The sequence below is a fragment of the Lonchura striata genome, chromosome 13 (genome assembly GCF_050655825.1).
Source record: "Lonchura striata isolate lonStrDom1 chromosome 13, ASM5065582v1, whole genome shotgun sequence".
In the NCBI taxonomy this organism is placed as follows: domain Eukaryota; kingdom Metazoa; phylum Chordata; class Aves; order Passeriformes; family Estrildidae; genus Lonchura; species Lonchura striata.
The window spans coordinates 9,666,478-9,691,175 of NC_140715.1; the positions used below are offsets into that span (position 1 = coordinate 9,666,478).

A 24,698-nucleotide genomic window follows, 5' to 3' on the forward strand; every position below is an offset into this window, starting at 1 on the left:
TCTGTGTGACACCTGTGTGACAATTACATGTCTGTCCACGAGCAATTTGTGCTGACCTTCCACGGTGTAATTCAGTTGTGTAATTCATTAATGTGCTTTGAAGCACCGGTGGCAAATTCACGCTGCAGTGAGCTGATGGTCTGTCCTCCCTAGGTGAGACTGGCATTGGGAAATCCACGCTGATGAACACCCTCTTCAACACCACGTTTGAGACGGAGGAAGCCAGTCACTACGAGAGCGCGGTTCGCTTGCGGCCGCGCACCTACGACCTGCAGGAGAGCAACGTCCACCTGAAGCTGACCATCGTGGATGCAGTTGGATTTGGGGATCAGATCAATAAAGACGAAAGGCAGGTCTTGTGCCATCTGCTCGGCGTTTCTGGGCTTGCCTCGTGCTTAGACATCAACTGCCTGCAGCTCCCCCTGCAGCGCTGCAGAAGTGGCTGTGCCTCTGCTAAAGGAGTCGCTGCCTGTAGTGGCTCTGGTTCTGGGGACAAAGGGTAGAGGGTGAATAGTCAAACAGAGAGGTCACAGGAGGTCTTTGCAGCAGAGACTGCTGTCCTCCAGGAGCATGAGCTGTTAACCAGCTGTCCTCAGAGCAGGGTCAGGAATTATCTGTTCTGAACTTGTCTCATTTAATGACACAGACATCTTGTTCAAGCCCCAGGTAAAGGCTTTCTGGGATTCCAAGTTATCTCCTTGGGCATGTTGCATTGCTACAGACAGTTGGCTGAGCCCTGAAATCTGGGAAAAGTTTCCTATGGGGAAGTAGTCATCTTTCTGTGCTCCGGTGTTCTTAGACTTTTCAGTGCAGCCTCAAGAATCTCCAGCAACCTTTGGATTTTAAGGTCTGTGTGTAACCACCACACTTTTCCCCATTGTAAAGCTAAATTGTTTGAGTCTTATAACTTGTTTTTAAGTGATATCGTGGAACATCTAGGAGAATTCCTTCAGCCTTTAGATGGTTTAGGTTTGTGCTCCAGTAGCTGGTTTGCTAATGGGATGGTTTTAGTTACAGGCCAATCGTAGAGTACATTGATACGCAGTTTGAAAACTATTTACAAGAAGAGCTGAAAATCCGCCGGTCTCTCTTCAACTACCACGACACGAGGATTCACGTCTGCCTCTACTTCATCACCCCCACCGGGCACTCGCTCAAGTCCTTGGACCTGGTGACCATGAAGAAGCTGGATAGCAAGGTAGGGGCTTGGGGACTGCAGTCCCTCTTTCTGGAATGCTTCTGTTGGTACTGATTGTCATGTGGAAGGTTTTGTTCCTTCTGTGCAAGTGTTGGACTCCTTCCTCCATGGCAGCTGAGCCATTCCTAGGACTCTGGTAAAGCTTTGTGTGGCCTGGGGGTTGCTGAGGTCCTGTGCTTCTTTTCTCGCTGACTTTCCTGAAGAATTTCAGGGAAAGCCTGTTTTTCTGTTGGTTGTGTAAATTCCAGAGTGTCCCTCTACTGTAAGAATCTTACCCAGATTAGCTGATATTTATCAAAGCCATCAGCTGCAGCTCTGTTGGGTGAGCGGGTGAGGATGCCTTCCAGCTTTAGCAGTTAAACAGTGGAGTTCCCTTTGCTGTCCTGACCTGTCAGCAGGGACAGAGGGGCTGAGAGCCCCCAGAACTGTAGTGTCCTAAGGTGGTGGTCCGTGCTGAGGAGACAAGGGCTGAGGAGCAGCTTTGGCTGTGTGTCCTGGTGCACAGGGAGTGTGTGAGCTGTCACTGCTGGCAGTGCCAAGTGATCTGGAAGGAGATTACAGTATGTTCTTAAAGTGTAGATTTGGTAAGGAATTCTCAATGTCATAGGGATTCTAAAAGTGGGTGATGAGAGGGTCTACTGGGGTAGTTTCTTTGTGCACAAGCTGTTCTGCTTAGGGGGCAGGATGTTACCTGTCCAGCTACTTGCTTATATTCCTGCAGCTGGGAACAAGTTTCTGACGTAGTTCTGGTGTTCCAGCTGGCTTCCAGGGAGCTGCAGGAGGCTTCAAAGGTCACAGGTGGCCGCAGATTCTCTGCTTTTCTTCTCAAAGACTTCCTGTCTTTCAGAGCAGTGTTTTAGCAGCAGGTTCCTTTTAGGTGGCAGATGCTGTTCAGCCTACAGAGGGACAGGCATGCAGGTGGGACCCTGCAGGACGTGGGGATCCCCTGGATTGAGGGAGCACTCTCCTCTCTTCTCTGTCTGTTGTTCATGTGCAGCTCTGTTGGGCTTTCCTGATGGGTTGAGTTCCCCTGTGCAGTCTCTGCTGCTTGCTCTTACCACCTAGGGCTCATGGCCTGCTTTTCCTTGGCCCCAATCCAGAGCAGGCACTGGCTTCCTGTTGCAGTGGGCTGTTTGAGCTTTGGCTGTTACACTGACTTCATCAGGAATCTGAAAACTTTCCCTTAATAAACTTTTGTCTCTTGGTACAGTGCCAGCATTACATATTCCCAGAAATATTTTTGGAGAAAAGCTTTTGCACTATTCCCCTTGGTGCTGGTAGTCCCACAAAGCATTTCTCTACTTTCCTTCTCACTCCCTGCTTTTCACATCACCCTGTGGTTGCCTTTAATGTGGTCCTTTGGTAGTACCAGAATAAATCCTTTGTGCTTGTGCACAGATGAAAACTTTGTGCACAGGAAAAACTTTTTATATTTCCAAACTTCCACTTTAATAGACCTCTCTGGAGTCATTTTACGCCTTTGTTCCCATCTCCCTTCTTGCCACAGCATGAGAACATCCTGGATTTCATGCTGTGGTGGCCTCACACAAGTGGGTACGTGGAAATGAATAAGCAAGTGGAGCCCATTGATATTTTCTGGGCATCAGGGATTTAAGTTGCATTTCTGCACTGGTGTCATCCCAGGACACGGGAGCTCTTTCCAGGCGCTCCCTGGGGTTTGTGCACAGCAGTGCTGGGCCCCTTTCCCCCTGCAGATGAGCCATTTGTGCTGGGGGCTGGCGTGTGGGCAGGGTGAGAGGGGTGCCAGCGAAGCCCAGGCAGTTCTGCGCTCTGGCTGGGGCAGCGGGGGGTTCCTGAGCAGAGGGGATGTGCCTGATGTGCACTGCTCGTGTCTGCTGCTGGGTGAGCACACCTGAACCTGCCATTCTTCCTGAGAGCTTTGTGGGGCCCTTGCTTTACAGCTGAATGGAGCTTGTGGAGATGGAAGGAACATCAGAGGCAATGTTTTGCTCTGTGCTCTGCTGCTCAGCCTCTGGGATGGGTTTCACAGGGAGTTTGTTGCACCATGGCTCAGTTCCACCTTTGCTTTAGCCCACAAGTGCCATGATGTGTCCTGGACAGGCCTTTGACTCTCTGTAACAATTTCAGTAGCCAATCTTGCTTTTAGTGTAAAGTCTACAAAATCCCTTTTTGGTAAAGCTGTTTTGTAAACAAAATCTTCCATTGTACTGTAAGACAATATCTGTTTGGCTGAGCTCATGGCCAGCTGTTGTCTGGGGTATTTAGTTACAGCCAGAGAGCAGAAGCATCTTCAGCAGTGCTTGTAGGTAGATGGAATTTGGCTGGCTTCTAGTGGGAAGCAGATAGGGCCTGACAGATATAGACTTTCCACTGGGTTTAACCTGGGAAAAGGAGGAGATAGTGCATTTGTATCAGATGAGAAGGTGATTTATTGATTTAAACCCCAGCCCTGTCAAGGGAAATGGTGGTGCAGTGTGTGCAGCCAAAAGGGTCCTGGAGCTCACTGCTTGTCCTGGATGGTTTTCAGTCACCATGTGCTGTTTGAGCTGTGGCTGAGTGCCTGCCCTCCTAAGATGACACATCCTGGGCAGGTGGGGATGCTTCAGGCAGCCTGTGCCTCAGCTCTTTGGCTTCCAAAGTAGGATTTGCCTGTTGGCTTCACTGCAGCTTGCATTCAGGAACAGTTTGGAGATGGGGAAAATTCAGCTGTATTTCACAGGGCAGAAGTGCCTACAGCCTTCTTGCATCAGCAGAATTATTTTCAACCACATGAGAAGTTCTTGTAAGTTTTATTTTTGGAGATGAGAAGCAACTCTGGTCAGAAAGACTTGAGAAGGAGGTGCATTTTTGTCTGCATGGGAGCTCCCTGTCCTGTCGGAAGCACAGGCTTCCTTTAGTCATAATTCCAGCTCCAGCAAAGCCCTCCAGCACATGGACTGACAGGCAAGGGGACACTGCCTGTCACAAGGGGACAGGCACATTCAGTGGGGTGACATGCCAGTAGTCAACTGCATGATTTTATTACTAGATCTTCAAATAGAGAATATTGCTCTTCCAACATAGATACAAGAATGTTGCTCTAGGATTTTGCCTTCAACCCTAGATCAATGTTACTGATGTACAAATAGTGGACAGAGAACCCTTATGTAGTTCTGGCATTCCTTCCTTTTACTGGGCTTTTAAAACCTGTCCAGAAGAAGAGGTGACTTCTTCTCTAGCTGGATATATATATCAGTTTGCCATCAATCTCTGTGCCACAGACTTGGCCTTGGCATGGAGGTGGGTGTGTGGAAGGTGCTGTGGGGAGGAAGGGTGAGACATTCAGTTCAGTAGCATCTCGTGTCTCGTTGGTTTCTTGTTTCCAAACTTTTCCATCCTTTCTGTGTTGTGAAGGCATGAACCCATTCTAGACCTAGGACTACATTCAAATGCCATATCCATGCCACCCCAGTGTTGATATGGCTATTGATTACTGGAAACACAACTTGTAAAACCCCTTTGTGTTGTGAACTCTGTATCATTAGGTGTTCACTGAGTTGCCTTTTTGAAATACAAGAAATCTGGTTGAGGACACTCAAACCAGCCTTGGTTTGTGATTTCTTTGAGTAGTGCTGAGACCACAGTGGTGACCACAGAGCAGAGCCTGTCTCCTCTGCTGCTAGAAAGCTGCTCCAGGCTCTGCACCTCCTGTGTTGCTGTGAGCAGGGCTGAACAGGAGTCCTTTGGAAAAAGAAGGGGAAGTTGCTTGGGCTGACTGAAAAGGGATGCGAGTCCCGAGCTGACCCTTCTTCTGTGGGAGATGGTGAATCCAAGCCTCCTCAGGTCTTAGCAGGTCAGGGAGACACCCAGCTGTGGTCGTGGCCCTTTTACCTTTGTAATGAGGACATGGACCTGCTGAGCAGTGGAGTGAGCAGCAGGCCTTTTTCTGTGGGGGGCTGTGGTCTTTGGTAAAAGAGTCCAGGTCAGTGGCTGAGAAAAAGAGGAATTTTTTCTGTCAGATACATTTGCAGTGAATAAATTTAGACTATCTTCCTTCAGAGTAAGTAAATGCTTTTGTGTTTAGTGAGTGCTCAACCACTGAACAGAGAAAGGGGAGGGAGAGCAGTGGTGTGGGGGGAACCCAAGTGTGCAAAAAACACTGAGCTACAAGGAACTTGTGTTGGGAGAGCACAGCCATTTATTTTAATGGGCACCCACTGGAGACCATATGGTTGCTGTGAACTTCAGCTCTGTAGGAAAAAAGCATTGGCTGTTGGATGTTAAATGGCAAATCAGACTTTTCCCTTATTTGTCTAAATTCTCATGTTTCACTGCTGTGAATTTGGCTGCTGTTCAGACAGATGAGCTCTGCTGTTTGTTTAAGCAGTGGTTTCAGTATCACACATGGCTTTTCTGGGCACAGCAGAATTATCTAGCACAGGTTTCTGTGGCAAATCCAGCCTCGCTGTAGCTCTTAAGCATGAGGCCATAATGAACCCCATCACTCCTGATGGGTGGGCCCTTGTTTACTTTGATCTTGGTGGGTCCTGGCCACAGGGAGACCCCCCCACTGTGCAGCTCATGGGTGGCTTTGAAGCCCAGGTTGATGAAGTTGTGTTGGGGTATAGTGACTGCTGGCTGCTGTGAAACCACAGCTGAGCAAGTACAGCATGAAAATAAATGTATCTGCTGTATGGCACCCTGCCCCTTTCTCCAAATAATCCACATGGCACAGCCAAGCTGTGATCCTCACCAAGAGGGTCATGGAGTCCTTGGGGAGGGTCATCAGCTGCTGTCAAAGCATCTGAGTCCCTGCTCTTTCCATTTGAGCATGGGAAGCTTCACATCAGCTCAGTGTGCGTTTCACCCTTGTGCTTGTCATGTAGAACACCCTGTCAGCACAGCCAGTGTGCATGGGTGACAGCTGGGATGTACAGCCACACCGTGTCTGCCTCCCTCCTGGTGTGTAACAAAACACAGGCGAGAGCAGGGCTTTGATTTGCTCCCTGTGTGCTTCGGGCAGGCTGTGTGGTTTGTCTGAAGTCTTGTAGCCAAGGGAGTCCTGTAGAACTCTTCCCTCTAGTGTTCAGCTGAGCTGGGCTGCAGCTTCTGTGTAAACACAGCCCCGAGGAGATTCTGGGAGATGTAAAACAGCCAGTGGGGCAGATGTGGGTCACCCCGGGCTCTACACAGCTGCTGCTCACCTGGGTGTTTGTCCTTCCTTCCTCCCCTGTACTCCAGGTGAACATCATCCCGATCATTGCCAAAGCAGACACCATCTCCAAGAGCGAGCTGCACAAGTTCAAGATCAAGATCATGAGCGAGCTGGTCAGCAATGGGGTGCAGATCTACCAGTTCCCCACGGACGACGAGGCGGTGGCTGAGATCAACTCTGTGATGAATGTGGGTAACGCTGCCACTTCCATCGCTGCCAAAAGCTGGGACGAGTAACCTGCACAAAAACACATTTGATGGGCAAGTTTAATTGGCAATGTCCAGACACTGAATCTGTTGGGAAGCCAAGCTGTGGGTCTCGCAGATGCCAAAGGCCGTTGCATACAGAATTAATTAAATAGTAGCTCATGTTTAATCTGTGGGCTCTTTGGAGAAACTTAGATCTAGAATTTATTTTATTGAATTTTTGAAAAATACTTTCCTCAAAATTAATTCTGTCTGTTCTTAGGCTACTTTGCGTTTGAGGAAGAAGGAATTTTAATAAAATGTGACAGTTAAGATTTACATTAGTCTTGTGACTTAAGGAGGCTGACCCAATTTAAAGTAAATCCAATTTAAAGTAAAGAAGAAAAATCTTTAATCTCTATTTTGTCTTTTTTGAAATTCAGAGATTAAATTCAGACCTGACTGAAGCACATGCAAAAACACTTTTAAGCTTCCTGTCTCCCAAATCAGAGTACAGCTATGGCAGTAGAAACAACTGAAAAGTTTCCATGTTAATTTTATAAATCAAAAGTAGCTTTTTCATCAAAATGACCATTTTCCTGCATAGCTGTTTCAGATTAAATGTTTTGTCTCTTCTTTCACTGTTCCCCCCACCCCCCACCATTTTTTTTTAAAAATTCAATCACCAGTTGGTTTCTGGATGGACTAGATACATGATTTCACTATAATAGTTCTTTTTTGCTGAAATAATAAAAACCTTGGAGGATTCATTCTTACTTAAATAATGCAAGCTGTGTGTATTGGAGAGAAAAACAGAAGTCATGCTTGCTTGGCTTTTTATTTCCCCCTTCCTTCCTCCAATGAAAATATACTTGGCCACTTCTCTATGCGTCCCACACTTCTGGATCCATTTCTTTTCAAACGTGAAGGATTTTGTCAGCCTCACCCTGCTGAAGCACCCACTCCTTGCTGGCAGTCCCGAGCAGGGAGTCCTGTTTCCTGCTGCCTGGCAGGCTTGGCGAGCAGCGAGCACTCGCTGTACCCTGCACATGCCCACCTGCTCGCTGCTGTGCCAAGCCTGGTGGTGGATGTCCCTGCCCCACTCCTGCTGCGTGCAGCCTGGCAGAGGGATGGAAGGGGGGCACTGATGACCACGGTGTTCCTGCAGTATTCTGCAGCTGCTGCAGCCCAGGCAGCACTGCTGGTGAGCTGTGCTGTGACCCCTCACCACTCTCTGTAGCAGAGATTGCTCTGAGTATCAGGAATTGGTAGGTTCAAAGAAAGGGCTCAGGGCTCAGCTCCTGTGGCTGGGTGAGGGGGAGCTGAGGGTCAGGCTGATCTCTGGGGGTGCCCCATGCACTGAGTCCCTGCCCTGGGCTCTGTTTCAGGCTCATCTGCCCTTCGCTGTGGTCGGCAGCACGGAGGAGGTGAAGGTTGGGAACAAGCTGGTGCGAGCCCGGCAGTACCCGTGGGGAGTGGTGCAAGGTGAGGGGCCCAAGCCCACCCCAAACCCTGTGTGTGTCAGGCAAACCCTGCCAGCTCTGCCCTCCAGCAGCACCTCTGCATGAAGGTGCCCTCTGGTAAGCAGTGCAGGCGTGTCCCCTGCAGCATTTGTGGGCTGGCTGGTCTCTCCTTTGCATTGCCATTCCTACAGCAGGTAGGAAGGTCAGCAGGAATCCCTGCATCCCAGGGGTTGTGTTGTGCCCTGAGCAGGACAACAGGCTCCTCAGGAGTCAATTGTGTGTGCCCTCGTGTTCCCTCACCACACCTGCAGTTTGCTGACTTGTCCCTTGCCTTCTGTCAGTGGAGAATGAAAGTCACTGTGACTTTGTGAAGCTGAGGGAAATGCTGATCCGGGTGAACATGGAGGATCTGCGGGAGCAGACCCACACCCGCCACTACGAGCTCTACCGGAGGTGCAAACTGGAGGAGATGGGTTTCAAGGACACAGATCCAGACAACCAGCCCTTCAGGTGAGTAGCCTTCACATCTAGCATCAATTTAGAGTGAGAGTTTGATACTGACAGCCCCCAAAAATGGGAGGTTTTTAGGTGAAATCTACAGTGCCAGCTGGAAAATGCCAGCGCTGGTTTGACCTTTGCTGCTGATTCAGATGTTCCCTTCCCTGCCTGTTTTTCCAAACAGTACAGACAGGCATGCATTTCCCATCACAAACTCATCAGTATCCAGAGAGTCTGCATTTCATTTGCTTTCTTCCCCAGCCTCCAAGAAACATATGAGACCAAAAGGAAAGAGTTCTTGGGTGAGCTCCAGAGGAAAGAGGAAGAAATGAGACAAATGTTTGTTAACAAAGTCAAGGAGACAGAGGCAGAGCTGAAGGAGAAGGAGAGAGAGGTGGGTGTGCCAAAAATTTGCAAGGAACCCAAACTGCCAGCAGGGAATCTGGGTCTGGGCAATGCATGAATCCTGGAAAGCACATTCCAGCAAACCTCACCAGCCAAAACACAAACACATCACTGGTTTAGGTGATGTGGTTTAGGAAACTAGTCTTCCCTGTGCTGTGCCATGTGGAAATACAGCTGCTGTCTGGGGAGTGAAAGGCAATGGCAGGAAGTTCAGGTGAGCATCCTTGTGACAGAGACTGGCCTCTTGTGCCTCACTGGACAGCAGAGTAAAGGGGGTCCCCAGCCAAAGTGAGTCTAGTGGAGTCTCCAGTGTGAGGCCTCAGGAAGCAGCTGTGACTGGGGAGGAATTAAATGGGCCAAACTAGTGAAGAACAGCAGATCTGCAATGTCCCCAGTCCCTGTGCAGGGCTACAGCCTGGGCCAAAATCCCCTGTGCTCATTCCCAGGGCTCCTGCTGCCTCTGGTTTGCTGTGTGGTGTCGGGCAGAGCTGAATATATTGTGTCTTCCCTGCTTTTGGTGGGCAGTGTGTGCTGTGTTCTGCCAGCAGGTTGGTCCCTGTGGTGGGGATTTGTGTGGGAGGTGTGACAGGGCTCCTGGGGCAGGGTTGGCACAGCCAGAACCAGCTGAATGTGATGCTCAGAGGGTCTGTCTCCTACCAGCTGCACGAGAAGTTTGAGCACTTAAAAAGGATACACCAGGAAGAGAAAAGGAAGGTGGAGGAGAAGAGGAAGGAGCTGGAGGAAGAGATGAACGCCTTCAACAGGCGGAGAGTGGCAGTGGAAACCTTGCAGTCCCAATCCTTGCAGGCTACCTCACAGCAGCCGCTGAAGAAGGACAAAGACAAGAAAAAGTAAGTGTCTGAACTGGAGTCTTCCTCCTCTGCCACTGGAAAGCCAGGAGCCTGCTCAGGTGCTTTAGTGTTTGGTCAGTTGTTTAAACCTCATACAGAGAAAAGGGGATTTTGGAATCTTAATTCCCATCCTTCTGATTCTTTGCTTAAAGCAGAGGAGAGATGAGCCCCTCCTGTGCCCAAGCACTGCCCAGAGAAGCCTGGGCAGCTGCAGGTGGGAGGGATTTGCAATTTGGGGCCATTCTCTAATGGGTTATGGTCCCATGGGGTTCACTCTTGCCTCTGTGACAGCCAACTCAGGTTGTGAAATGGAGCTCCAAGGTGCAGTTCTGACGACAAGTAAATTCCTTTCCCCTAAAGGCAGAGTTCTTACCCTAGCTTGCTGCACATTAATTGACATTGCTAAAGCCAGCAGGAGGGTTTGTAAATATTGCTGTTCCAGCCACCTGATAGTGTAGTGATAGACCAGGAATGGGACAAACAGATTTAAAAAGAAAAGATGTTGGGGGGGTTATCCTGCTTCCAATTCAAGCTGGTCTCTAAGGAACACTGGCTAGGGAACAAAATGGAGCATTGTCATGCAGGCTGGTAATTCTGCTATTACAGCATTTTTTGTTACTTCCCCTTGCATGAAGGAGCTCAGGAGTCAGAAGTGCATTCTATCAAACCCAGAGCAGGCTGGTGGTAAGGCTTTCTGAGCCTCTTAATTATGGCAAGAAAAAAAAAAGACCATGAAGCATCACCCAAGTTTGTGCTGAACAGCACAGCATTCAGCTTCTCACTGCTGATGAGATCTTGTGGTCTGTCATTCCCTGCTGTGAGCTGCAGCACCAGAGGAGCTCATTCTGTACACTGACATCCTAGCAATTTGTTTCTTCCTCTGAAGATAATGGGGTAGATTACTTGAGTGTTTCCTTGGAATGTAAATGTGTTGTGCTAAAACCAAAGGACTTTTCTGCAGACTGCTTGACATGCTCTGGGCGTGGCCCACCTCACACACAGAGTCTAAATGGTTTGCAAAATTCTAATTCTAAATGGTTTGTAAAATAAAATTCTTGAAAATAGGGTTTAATCTGAATGAGGAGCTGAATCCTAGGGCTTTCTTGGACCCACGACTGCTTTGGGGAAGATGAACACAATGGTAATTTGGGCAAATGATGCCAGCGGCAGGCAAGGACTGCGAACAGGAGCCAAGAAATGCTGCAGCTTCCCCTCTGCTCCTTCTGGCTGCAGCAGGAAAGGTTTTCCTGTACTTTGCTGGGTTTAGCCCACCTCCAGGTGTGAGTCTGGACCATACCTCTTCTGGGTAGTGATAGAAACGAGCTGTGCTGAGGAGCAGGGCTGGGAGCAGCTCGGTGGCCTGCAGAGGGGCACCCACAGCCTGGCTCTGCATACAGGGGGACCCCACATGATGCTGGGGCAGGAGCTCTGGCTCTGGAGCACAGCTAGAGGAGGTACACCATCACCAGGATGGTATTGCATTGGGTTTTTTTTTTGTTGTTTTTTTTTTTTTTTGCTTTTCAAACCTGTGAGTAAGCTCAGTATGGGGGTTTGGGATTTCTGCTCAAGTGAAGCATTTAGGAGAGCTAGTTGAAGTCTTTATCATCTCCTGGTTCATGGCAGTATTTTTAGTAGCTTTAATAAGTAAAAAATTGTGATGGAAAAATTGCAGAAGTTGGGGGAACGAGAAGTGTTTGTGGTGCTGAGCAGGTTGTGCCAGGCTGCTCTCACCTGAAGCCTTCAGCTGCCCCAGCAGTGTTTGTCCTCCTTTTTTTGTTTTAACATACTTCACTACACTTCGCTTTTGTTTGATTTTCATAACTTTAATTCATGCTTTTTTATGTTTTGTTTCTTTCAGTTAATCACACACAGACTTTCAGGCCAAGAGTGGACTTGGTGCTTTCATGTGTTAAGTTGCTTGAGTTTCTCACCCTGAGTGACCCTTCTCATAACATTGTGTGAGTGGACCAAAGTGAAAATGAGCATCTCCGTGGTTGCAGTGTTCCTGCTGTTTTCTTTTCAGAATTATCAGGAGGTTTGCAGGAAGTAACCTTACATGTACATTTTGTTAAACAAAGACAACTAATCCCTCAAGTAAGATGTTTTGTTCTAAACCCAGTGATGGAGCAGCCATGTATGAAGTGACCATAACTGAACTCATCTTACCACCAGCTAAATAATTGCTTTCTGCCTTTTTTCTTTAATTGGCCAAGATGACTGCTGGAGGCTCATTGACCTCCCCTGTACATGCACAGTGAGAGGAGTGGTCTGAAGAATGCTAAAATGTTTGTTTTTCTAAAAAAATTCTCAAGTAGCTTTTAGAATGGGTGGAAAAATACAACATTTAGGCTTTCTGCAGGAATCTTAGAGTAGCCCTCATTCCAGTAATTCTGTATTAATTCCTGAATTACTCTAAACACTAGCTACATCATTTATAATATATATATATATATAAGGAGAGAGAGAGTGGTTAATAAAATTAATGGGACAATGTTCTGAATTTTCTTTACTGCTAAAGTAGAACATTTATAGAGAGGTTTTTCGTAAGAGTTTGTTGTACAAAGTGGAACTACAGGATTTGTGTAACACTTCAGTTGTCACTTACCAAGGTATTTACTGTTGTAGAAACTATTTAAGCCAACATCTTTACTTTTAGTTTTTAACCTTAAATCTAATATGTGCCTAATAAGGAGAATCCCCTGCTCTTGACTGTGCACTGTATTTATGCTGACAGGCTCTGTTCCTCTTAGAAGGTGCTTTTTTTGACAACTCCTCATGCCTAGAAATCACAGCCTTGTTTTTGTGGGCAACTGAGCTCAGAGGAATAATTAGGATCAATATTAATTTTTTCCACTCAAACCATTTTGTGCATAGGCAAGGCAATAACTGAACAGAGAGTTACTAGCTGTGTTGTCATGGAAAAATAGTTGGACCCAATTCCATCCATCCATCCATCCATCAGATCCTAGTCTAGATGAAAGGAAATATATTAACCCTCACATAGTGTCTTTAGAGTTGATAAAAACACTGGCTGGCTAAGTGTTAGTTGTGTGTGCAGTTTTATTTAGTTATTAATGTTACAGGATTTTTCTGATACATTTTTTGTTAAAGATGTGTCTTTAAGCTGTCAGCAAATTCCTGATGTGCTGTGCAGAAGGAAATGCAAGGCCTGGGTTTGAGCTGTCACAGGGCAGCATTTTGCTGGATTCTGAGGTTCTTAAACTCTCATATTCCATTAAAGCAGCTTTTTTTTTCCCTTTCTAAATACATGCTCAGGTATTAAACTGTTTTTCAATGGACATTGGCCTTTTCTGTGGATATACTGACAGTGCTGCTTCATGCCAGAAAAGAACCTCACAAAGATCTTACTGGTACCTTTTAGAACACGCTTTTGTTGAAAGAATAAAATTTCTGCACTTGTTGGGAGTCTGCTGAAAGCTGGGCATTTCGTTTTTAAGGCTGTGCCTCCAGGTTAGATGTATTTTAAAGAGTAACTATCAAATGTTAGGAGGGTTAGTGTGGTTTTCTCAAACACGTACAAGGAACCCAACCTTCTGTTATATGCAAGAAGACAATTCCACCTCACCTCTGACTACAGACCAATCATGTAGCAGATTATTTTTTTGTTAATCTTTTGCTAATGGGAGAAACTGTGGTGCACTAATTGCCTGAGCAGGCCATGCTCTTGGTTCATTGTTTTGCTTCCCAAGGCCAGTGCTGGGATGAAGCAGTAACTGGTGGTACTGGTGTGCCCTGTCTCACCAGTGTGTTCCAATCAACAGTTCCCTCCTGATCTCATGCTGCAGCCAGCAAGATCTATGCAAATGGTTTCTCTCTGCCCTGGCTTGTCAGAGATCAATTATTTTTTCCTAGAATAACAGGTAGTTAAAAAATATTATTTTAACAAAGAGTAAAAATCTTCAAATTCATGGGCATTATGGAGAAATTTACAGCATTTTCTGAAGAAGACATTCAGAATGTATGTAACAATATTTTCATGATGATGATTATTATATACTTCGATTTACGTTGTGATGGACATCCGTTGTCCTTGTAGTTGCTTGTTCAACATCATAACCTCCCCAAGGGGACTCAGCCATATTTTTTTCCCTGAGTACTTGTCTTTTTCTTTCAGCTGAGACAAGATTTAAGTATTGTGGTAGGGTAGTTCTATATCTTATTTTTATTTAACAAATTACAAATATGTTGTGATGCTGATCTCACCCAGTCTGAAGACTTAAAATCTCGTAGGCTAGAAAAAGTGAAAGAAATACTCTTCAGAAATGGTTGAAACCATCCAGTTACACATCTTTTCAGCTGTTTTATATATTTATCTGTAAAAGATTGGTATTAATGGGGAAAAACTGTCCTTTTTTTATCATTTAAATGTGTACCATCCTGTATGTTGTCTGCTTTCTAAATTAAACTGTGTTTTGTGGGTCTCTGGGGTGGGGGGACATGCCTGACTGAGGTGGCTGCCCCAGGGGTACAGATGGGGGTGGTTTGGAGCTGTGGAGGCACCTTGGGGACCTGCACGGGGGACACAGCCCTCTGGGACCTGCTGCATCCCTTTGCTTTGTCATTCCCAGCGTGTTGGGGTTCATGGTTTGGTTTGTTTTTCCTTTATTTTCTTTCTACTCACTTTGTACTTTTTTTCTTTTATTAAATCTCACATGTATTTTGAGTTTTTGTGGTGTCGTTTATTTAGTGGTGCATTTTCTGTGCAATCTAGTTATTTTCTATATTATCTGTCACAACAATAGTGTGTCATGATTGCAAGCTTACCAGTCACAGGCTGTATTATGACTATTTGGGACATTCAATAATATAATTAGCTAATTAATTAACAACTAGCTAATCATGGAGTATGCAGAAATGTACTTTCTTTGTAATCTGAGGAGAAATTCTTAGGTATTAATCCAAAAGCTGTCTGTGTTTGGGCAGAAGGAGCTTTGAGGCTTGTTGGTACATCTCCTTTGTGGGATCTGGTGACTGAGCAGGGGGATGTACCAGCAGCTTTGCTGATTCCATGGTGCCCAGAGAGGTGATTTAAAGGTAGAGTGAAAAGGGAGAAGGTGGAGAGATTTCCTGGTGGTGTGTCCAAAGCTGTGTTCCTTGTCTGAAGAAGGACATGATTACACTCAGGTCAAGGCCAGCAAAAGAGCACAGCTTTAGTTTGGTGCTCTGCTTTCAGAAAGCAGCTGAAGCTTTACCCAAAGATTTGTTCTCAGTGTCTGTTCCCTGGGCCATTGCTATGTACCAAGTTATATTCACTCAACTTTGGGCCATTGTGGGGTTTGTTTGGTATTGGACTGAGATCAGTGCTGCACTTCAGATCCTGCCAGTGTGGAGTTTGGCTGATGCACAGTGTTTGCTGTAGCAGTGCTTCTCGTGGGAGGTTTTTCTGCAGCCCCAGCTTGAAGAACAAAACCAGGCTGTTGATCCTGGCTGCCTCTCAGAGTTTTTTAGGAATATGCAGCTGGAAACCTTTTAGGCAAAAGCTTTAGTAGGGAATTACCAATTGATACCAACTGGTCTGTATGAAATGTTTACATGCTTTTCCATTCTAATACATTTTAAAGCCAAATCTAGGAGACCAGAGAGGAGCACGTGCATTCAGGTATATCAGAGTTTAGGGAACCAAAGATGGTGGAGTTTTTAAAGATGGGCCACCGGGTGATTCAGATGATGTGCAAGTGTCTTTCCAGAGGAGCAGTGTTAAGAGCATTCATTAATAGTTGTGCAGAGCTCCTAGAGATGCTTTGAGGAGGACAGAAGTGCATAGTCAGAGAAGCAGTGAGGCAGGTGCTGCCCATGCTTCGCAGTTCCAGATCCAAAGCCTGGTGGCCAAGGCCCTGGGACATGATGGTACTTTCCTTCAGGAGACAGCCCCACGAACCCAGCCTTGTCTTCAGCTCTTCCCTCTGGAGAACTCTGCAGCTGTGAGGGATGGAATGAGGCGAGGACCCTGCAAAGCCACTGCTCCATCTGTGTGTGCTGGTTGTGGGTCCACATCACCTGGGATTTCTCATGTTCCCTCAGCAGTTATTTCTCATGTTCCGTCAGCAGTCTTTTCATTAAATTTTAAATTAATCATTTGATTGCCAGTTCCAAACAAGATGGTGGCAGCTGTGAGAGCTTCTCCAAGTTGCAATGGGTTAAACTCAAATGACTGTGCAATAGATTGGTGCTTTGACCTTTCATGCTGTATTTACTTAATGTAAATAATTGAAACTTAAACACTGATTCTCTTTTGTTCTTTCTATAGCTTCTTTAGTCTTCCCAGTGCGTACTCCATAACAACAGGAAGATATGTTAATTAGAAGATTTATTAAGGCCAAAACATCTCATGCAGAAGAAATTAATTGGTGCTTACACCTTTAAGCTTGCAATATATTGCACAGAAGAGAATATGTAGCAAGGACTAAAATTCACCATGTCTTTTGATGGGGAAAAGTTTGCTTAATCAGGTTTCTTGGTAAAGTTGAAATCCAAGATACCTGCCAAAAGGTAAACTGCTAATTAACGCTGCTGCATGTCTGGCACTAAATCCAGAATGCTTATTTGGGGCTCTTACCCCAAGGGAGTTAACACCACTGACTGCAGAGAGCTGAGGGACAAACTGGGGTAGTGTGAGGAGCTTTCAGCTTGGCTGCTCGAGCTGCTGCAGTAACAGAGTCCTGCAGGTCCTCTCCTCAGTCTGGTTTTGGGGTGTAACTGGGGAACCTGATGTCTCTAACCTGACAGCCCTAGTTTGACATCCCTAGTCTTTCAGCTGGATTCTCACCTTTCATAACAATAACTCTTCTGTGCAGCTTGCTTCTGTATACTCACAGGTTTTATAACCAAAATGCCTCAACCTTCATCTCTTTAGTTTTCTGAGGGCTGCTCGTGGTGCCTCACTCCGTAACCCCTTCCCCAGAGCTCCCTGCCCACCTCCCATCTGCTGCTTTGGGGCTGGGTAACCCTGCCTGGCCGGGCTGGGCTCTGCTCATCCCGCTGGGATGTGATGGGTCAGAAGGGAGCCATTTTAAAGCACAACTAAATGTTATTTGTTAATGGAGGAGAAATGGTTTAAAGTGGAGACTCGGTGTTCCTGGTGTAAGTTCTGTGTTTGTAACAGACGGACTTCCCCTTACACAAATGCTTTTCTTAAAAAAAAGGAAAGGGGAAAAACAAAATGTGATGTCTGTGCCCCAGTAACTTCACACAGGAACAGGGAGAGGCCCCAGTTTATCTTTGTTTTAAACAGCCTTGTAAATGAATCTCAGGAATGACCTGTACCAAAGCTGGGTTTAATAAAAACAAAACTGACTCGTTTAACAAACATCTGTTAAAACCATGGTTTGTACACCAGCTATAACCAGAAAAATGTCCTCTGTCCCTCTGTGATCCCAGTTTCCCCTCATTAACCCCATTGCCCTCTGATTAAAGTGTGATGTCCCCTGTGCACCCCTGTGTCTTGGCAGCTGCTGTCCCCAGTCTCCCTCCCTTTTCCCCGACTGCTGCCCCGAGGCTGGGACGGTAGGAAAGGCCAAAAGCCAGTCTTTGGCAGGAGGTTTGAAGAAGTTTCACCCGTGCCCCTACCTCATGCTGGTGGTGTGACCACAGTGGGACAAAGGCTGAGAATGGGGAGTGTGGGTGTGTGTGACAGGAGCCCTCCGAGGCTCCCACGGGGGACATGGTGTCCCTATAACCCCCAAGAGACAGAGAGGCTGGTGTAGAGGTACTGACAGCCCCAGGCACTGAGCGCCTGTCCCTAGGGCGTGTGACAAGTGACAGTCTCTAAACCCTCTGGGTGTCCTAGCCTAAAGCAGAACCGGGAAATAGACTGCAGCTGTAACAGGTATGTGGCCTGAAAAGGAGACACATGGAGAAGCTGTGGAGACTGCTGCCTCTTGCAGGCATTGGGGATGAAACCCCATGACAAACATGTTCACCCCATGTTCTTCATCCCTACCTGTCCCTGCTGCCACGGTGGGCAGGGATGAGACACCACTTGTGTCAGGGGAAGTGGGAGCAGGTGGGGAGCACCAGGGTCTGACACAGCTGTGTCTTGGGGGCCATGAATTCAGAGCTGAGGTCTGCTTAGGAGGGCTCTGTCAGCCTTCACATCTGTGGTGCCCTGCACGGAATGTGGGGAAGCTGAAGCTGTGTGTGACTGTCAGGCTGAGCTATGATACAGCCTTTGCTGCTGCTTTGAGGACTGTTTTAAACTTGCTTGTGTTCTCTGTTGAGGCCAGCCACTCGAATTGCTTTGGCAAAGCTTTCATCCGGCTTTGAGCTTTTGTCAAGTTAGATTCCCAGCAGGATAGGTGAATTGGGACTAGAAGCTTTTTGTTCTTTTTCCAAATTGCTCAGAAGATTTGATTAAGTTCTGTTTGTCATGACCATAGTTAGGTCACCAGGGGGATTCCAGTTGCATGTCTTGCTGAGGTGGAATGGGAGGGGGCTCTGAGACCTGCCAGAAGGTAATGCATCTCTCCATCTCAGTGCACTGTTCTGCCTTCCTAAAGAATTGAACTGTAAGTACTGCTCAAATTCAGTTTAACACACCAAAATCAATTAGCAGGAGAAAAAAAACCACAACAACTGTATAGATGCCATGCCACAAATGAGGTATAACTATTGCATTATTCTTCCCTTTGCAGTTTTCTTGTCTCTTGGTCAATTCTCTCACCACAGGAGTTTGCTTATTTGTGCAGCTGTGTAAATGAACTCTTCTCCTAGGTCATCCCCTCCACAATTAGTGACATGGAGTCAGGTTTATTGTCAGACACACCCCAGTGAGTGCTGTCTTGAAATGGGGCAGTTCCCTCCTCACCTGCAGTAGTTCTTGAGTGACTGCATGAGCTGTAATTTGGTTCCTTTAGCTGAGGGTTATGAATGGGGGACAGTGTGGTGGATGGGAGGATATGAAATGCTTTGCTATTTCTGTAAGTGGTTTAAAACAGCCACAGAAATCAGTTCTGTGGATGCTTACCATAGGGGATTTCAGGTGTAATTGCAGCTTTGTTTACAAGCTGGTGGTAGCTTCAGGCATCTGGAAATTTGGCCTGAATTGAGGCAACAAGAGTCTGGTTAGAGAGGTATGCCTCACTTGGGCTGAGATCCCCCAAGGGAACGGACCTTACCAGGTCAGAGCTCTTTGAAAATACTGTATAAGCATTCTCTGTGGTTTTTCTGGGAGTGAATATTCTCCAAAACAACAATCCTTACAGAGCTAGCCATAATCACATCAGACCTGTGCCAGCACTCACTGAATCTGGCACATTTTCACCAGTAACTGGTGTGTAGCAAACGGGATCTGCAGTGTGAATGGAGCTGCAGTTGGAATAAACTCATGTTGTACACACAGTCCAAACAGGTGGGCACACAGATGACCTGTCATCCTCTCAAACTCACTGGGCAAAATTGTTCCTGTCACTGCTGTGGGTAGGGAGTGTTCATCTTGTCACTCATTACTTGCCCAGGCAGGGAGGGAAAAGGTATTAAAGCTTTGGACCCTGTTCTGCAAGAAAAAAAAAAGAGAAGTGGTGCTATTCTCACTATCAAAAAAACTCCTGTAACAAGAATGGTCCTGTGCAAGAGCAGCTCCTTCATGTACTGGCAGCTCATTCTCTGGGGTAGGAAGCTCCATTCTGAGCAATGGCAGAATGAAAAGGTAAGTGACATTTTTAGCCTATTGAAGTCAAGACAGAAATATTTGTTCCTTCTTGGTAACTGCAGTGCTGGAATAGGTGTGTGGGAGGGAGCTGTACTGCCAGAGAAGCAGCAGTGTGTCCTGGGAGCACAGGCAGGCTCCAGGTGAACTGTTCCCATCCCAGTATAGCACCTTGCACCCTGGCTGGGAGCATGGAGCCCTGAAGGGCCTTCCAGCACTGCCTTTATTTTTAGAATTAACCCCTGTTAATGTATACTTTTGCATGTTCATAGAGATCTGCAGAAATTTTGAAAAGTAAGCTTGTTCACAGGTTTTAACACATCATCCACCTGTAGGCAAGAACTGTATCCATGGGCTCAAAGCTGTGAGGGGAAAACACCAGGTTCTGGTTCTGGTTGTTGTGTAGTTACAGCATGTTAATTATTGTGTGTAGAGCCCTGCTGCTGGCATTTCCACGGGTACACACAACTGGTGACAATGCTTGAGATAAGGCAAAGGGATGGGAGGGAAGCAGAGCCCATCACAGCCCAGTTTTCTGCAGGGAGTGGTGTGGGCATCACCTTTCAACTGGGCTATCCCAGGGCTACAGAGAACAGGCAGACCAAGCTTATGTTTTATTTAGTGGAAACTATAAAAGACAACTCACCTCCTTCCAAAAGCCAGACAGTCAACTCATAGCTTGTGAGAGAAAAGGAAGGTACTGCTCAGGAGGAGGGAATAGCCCTACCATTAAATGAGAACTTTCCCTGTAGCAGCATAAATAAATCCCATGTTCCAGGTGTGCTGCTGCCTGACCCCCGAGTCTGTGGGGACCTCACAAAGCTCATGTGGTCTAAACCAGCCCCAGGTCCTGCTCCTGCAACATCTCAGGCCAGGGCAGGGTCCCCCCTCAGCACAGCATCCACAGCTTGAGGCAGCTTTGACCTGGCTCATGGGAATTCTGTGGCTTTCACTGCTGGTGCAAGTCATGTCTGTTCACACAGGTTATTTGCACTAAATCTCCATTACTGGATGTTACTGGAATGCTTGGGGACTTTGTGGTTTTAAGAGTGCGTTGCTTTCTCCCTGCACACACAGAGCTCACTCTGACAAGTTTAACACTTGAGAAAGTGTGAACAGCTGCTCAGCACATCAGTCCTGCATGGTTGGTCCAGGAGTTCCTCTCCTACAAGATAAGACAATGAAGAAGGGGAGAAAGCCAGAAACTTTCTTCTTGCACTGATGAGCTCTGCTGTCAGCATTGTCTGCTTGCTCCTGTCCCATCTCTGTCTCCAAGTTATTTATCCCATGTCATTACATGAGACCCCTGCTCAGTAGCCTGTGCCAGTCCCTATGAACCCCCCTCCTCTTCTGTGACAAGATGGTAGGTGTGGTGCTGTTACCCATCCCATACTGGCTGGATTATACCCTCAAACTAGGGTAACAATCACCTAAAAATGCCTATTGTTTAAAACAAAGCCTCCACTAATTTTAAAAGGATGTGTGAAACTGATTTTTTAAAGTGCAAGAGTGGTTTAATCTGACCTTTGCGAAACCACTTTGCTATGAAGATTAAGCAATTTGTAAGAAACAATGTGGTTGTAGTGGTGGAGGGGAATTATTAAAGGCATTTTATTTTGTCTAGTCTGGTAAAACAGAATAAATTTAAAAACCCTGACCAGCATATGCTGGGGAGAGCCCAAGGCAATGGTGATAGTAGACAAGAAGTAATCTCCCACATTTCATAGGAACTGTCATAGAGTCTGTAATGGCTTAACCAGGAAAAAGCACAGATCCAGGCCCCTGGATTACAAGGTCAGGCCTTAAGGAAAACTGGAGGTTTGATTCAAGCTTCTCACTGCTGAATCAAAACCTTGGTTCCATCTGAGAACTCTTGCAGAGACAGCAGTGGGGGCTGCCCATTCCTCAACAGCAGCTCCTGTTCAGCTCCCATGGGCCAAGCCAGATTAGCTCTAATGAGAGAACAATGGTATGAGCTGGATGAAAGGCTCAATCTGTCAAACTTCATCATGGCTGTTTTAAATATAAACTCTGAGGCATTTGGTTCTTCGTGAAGTTTGTAGCTGCCTGCCAGCTAGATCTGTGGGTTGCAGGACTGTGACCAAGTCCCTCCCCTCCCCACCTTCTGTCTTTACATAATTTTAAAACTGAGGGGTAGCACACACTGCTTAGGAAGGCCATAAAGTATAGACTGATAATACAATGTGTCTTTACCCTCTGAGGAGCACAGTGACAATTTTGCCCTGCTGTTTTGGCTGTTATGTTTGCTGGGACCTGCTGGTTCTGCAGGTGCTGCTTCCAAGGCAGTAATTCTCCACTGGTCCTGTTTGGGTGGCTGTTGGGGAGGACAGGGGCAGCTCAGCTGAGGGCACAAGCCTCCTGTGTTCATCCTTCCAGCACTCCCTTCCCCATCCTCACTGTGCAGGTGTCTGAATTCATCACAGCATTCTTCAGTCTCAGTGGTTTGATCAGGAATTTGGGCTGTAGTAGGTGTGAAAGATGTAGTAGGTGAAACAGGCTGGCTTTCAGCAACTCTCAACCTCCCTTGTTGGAACCTTTTCTGTTCAGAAGGGAGATGGCAGGGTAGCCTTGCCTTGGGATGGCCCAGCACAGCTTGGCTGATGGGACAGAAAATATGAACAGCATTAGGGGCTACAAGCACATTAATTCTAGATCCACAAGTTCTTTGCAGTGGATGAATTCAGTGCTGTTCACCTGTAAAGAAAGATGCAGATTTATTTTAAGTTCTGGATAAATGACTCTCTTGTCTGGCCACTGCTCCTGTCATTTTGTAATTAGTGGGAGGGCAGGGACAGGCTGTATGCCTCAGTAGATGCATAGCAGCAATATGCTGTTGATCCTGATGGAAAACACTTATCCAAGAGCTCCTGGTAACTCCTCCTATAACTATGATTATTCTTTCTACTACACAGAAACTGGGCAAGTGCTTCCTCTTTGCAGGAAACAGCAGGCAGCAGGGATAGCAGGAGGCCAGGTTATTTCAGACAAATTCAAGACCTCAAAATGTGTGGACGGCAAGCTGACAGACTGGGTCTTTAGCCTTCTAAGTGTGCTCTCTTAAAAGGCATGTGTTTTATGAAACTGGGGAAAAGCTTTTGAAAAAAAAAAAAAGAAAAAATAGAGCTTGTATTGAATTAGAAGTCAAACATATTTTTAGAGCTATGTGACTGTACTTAAAAGTTTTCTCAGTTTTCACAGGGAGGCTGAGGAAGCTGGGCAGATTTCTGGGTGCTCTCAGACTCTCCCATCATGAGAGAATTTCTCCTGGCTCAGAATTCAGGCAGCTATCTATGGCCAAGAATTTGGAACCCTCCCTTCCCTGCCAAAGGGATGTCCCTCTCCCCAGTCCCACCCCTGAACTTCACTTCTGTTCCCTTTTGTTAGCACCAGCAAGGTCTGCAGCAAAGGCAGAACAAGGACACAAGTCTCAGGAGCTGCTGAAGTGCAATACTGGCTGTAAATACACGTGGCTTTATTCATGTGTCATGTCCTGCCTTCAGGATTTGTGACCAAAGGCCATTTTGCTTCCTACCTGTGCTTTTTTTAGCAGATCAGTAATAACAACAAACCAACCAGGAGTCTGCCTCTCCAGCTCCAAGGTGATGATCACCAAAACCAACGTGGAGCCCTTAAACTGCACAAGTTGGTGGCAGGCCATACAGTGCTGCAGCTGCTTGGTCAAGAGTGCAACGTGGAGGGAAGGATTCCTCTGAGGCAGTCTGGGTGGGAGATGGGGCCAGCTGGACATCACCTTGGCATGGAACTGCAGAGAAGATAAAGTGTACATATATATATACACACATATATATATGAAAAGCAAAGGTTAGTGAAGTTTATGTTTTCATGTCATCACCCAGAAGTACAGATGAATTTCATCTCATATCAGGAAACTTGAAGGCTTCCCCCACCTTTTTTTTGTGTGTTTTGTGTTCGTACTTGCCAATCATTGAACTGTTTTTTTGAGGTGATAATGAATGTACAAGGTCTATGTTTCCTAGCAATTTCTGAGGTTTTTTACATTATCCAGAATGCTATCCAGGAGATTCAATTCAGAACAGCAGCTCCAAATCCAGTAAAACCAGTAATAACTGCACTCTGAATTCACCAAGGAAACAAGGACCTACGAAAGGCAGTTTTCACAATCAGCAGCCTAAAATGGCTTAATATTTGCACATAACCTTAAAATAGGGATCCAGGATATGTTCATATCACATGAATTTTGCCTTACTAGTACATGATCGTTTATTGAAGACAAAGTTTAATTGTTTCTATTAAATGTTTAGTAACTGCAATGTGAACTAAGTGCCAGACCAGGGTATTCTCATTGCATAAATGAATAATTAGTGGGATGAAAAGGAAATGGTTTAAAAAAAAACCTATGTGGGAAATGTAGCAAAACTCTGATAGCTTTGTATGTACAGTATTAATAGAAGGGAAATAGTTAGAAATATTTTTGCAGCTTGTATTTAAAAAAAATAAAGAAGGCATATAGTTGTGCATTATGAGAATCTTTTTAATGTCCCTTCATTCTCCTTGAAAGATGAGAGGAAGTTTTTTTTTTTTTTTTTTGAGCAAAATAGAAGGTTTTAAATAGTAGAAAATTTAAAAAAAATGTAAACATATAATTACTGTAATATTCTTTAAAAGGCTTGACAATAGGTAGGAATAGGTAGTTTGCCAAGCATCTTGGGAAGGATGTGTGAGTGGGTGTGTGTGTGCATCTGTGTTTTTTAGTCTTATTTGATAAGGAGTTGTTTCTTTAAAGAAAAAACATTGCAAAACATAGTGCTTACAATGTTTAAGAAATCCATTGGTGTTTCTGTGTAAAGATCCCACTGAAGCTTATCCAGTATAATTCTTTCCATTCTCAAGATCTCGGCTGGAGAGTGCTTACATCTGCTCTGCACCACTAGCGTCTGCACTGATGGTATTACCTGTAAAAAAATTTTTAAAATTACAAAAAAATAAAGAAACCAACGTCCTATACAGTGCTGTGTGCGCTTCTCTGTATTGTGAAAGGATCTGACAAGTTTACACAAGTTTTTGTTAAGCAGAATGCTCATTCAGGAGATCTCATCCTAGGTACCTTCCATCCTAAATGAAGAGTGGTCCCTGCTGACCCCAGGGCAGCTGCTGCAGACCCAGCCCACAGCAAGAGTGATGCTGTGAGCCTCCCCAGTGTGGCATCAGTGCTGCACCTTCCCTGCTGCCACTAGTCTTCCTCAGGGGAGGCTTCT

The 24,698-nt window shown here is 46.0% G+C and overlaps 1 protein-coding gene across 6 annotated transcripts in view; it reads left to right on the forward strand.

The window, feature by feature from the left end:
- The window catches only part of SEPTIN8 (septin 8), a 41,816-nt gene extending 17,367 nt beyond the window's left edge, over positions 1-24,449 (forward strand). Inside the window, exons 3-10 of one of the 6 annotated variants that reach the window (XM_085591050.1) lie at positions 154-349; positions 1,018-1,198; positions 6,401-6,562; positions 7,948-8,044; positions 8,364-8,532; positions 8,782-8,914; positions 9,586-9,776; positions 23,009-24,449. In XM_085591050.1, the coding sequence (XP_085447176.1) occupies positions 154-349; positions 1,018-1,198; positions 6,401-6,562; positions 7,948-8,044; positions 8,364-8,532; positions 8,782-8,914; positions 9,586-9,776; positions 23,009-23,174 (1,295 nt within the window). In that variant the 3' untranslated portion in view covers positions 23,175-24,449. Of the gene's footprint in view, positions 1-153; positions 350-1,011; positions 1,199-6,400; positions 6,563-7,947; positions 8,045-8,363; positions 8,533-8,781; positions 8,915-9,585; positions 9,777-11,634; positions 14,461-16,044; positions 16,228-23,008 lie in introns of those variants that run through there. The other 5 variants (XM_085591048.1, XM_085591049.1, XM_021549511.3 and 2 more) reach the window with 5 other exon arrangements.
- Positions 24,450-24,698: the final 249 nt, after the last annotated feature.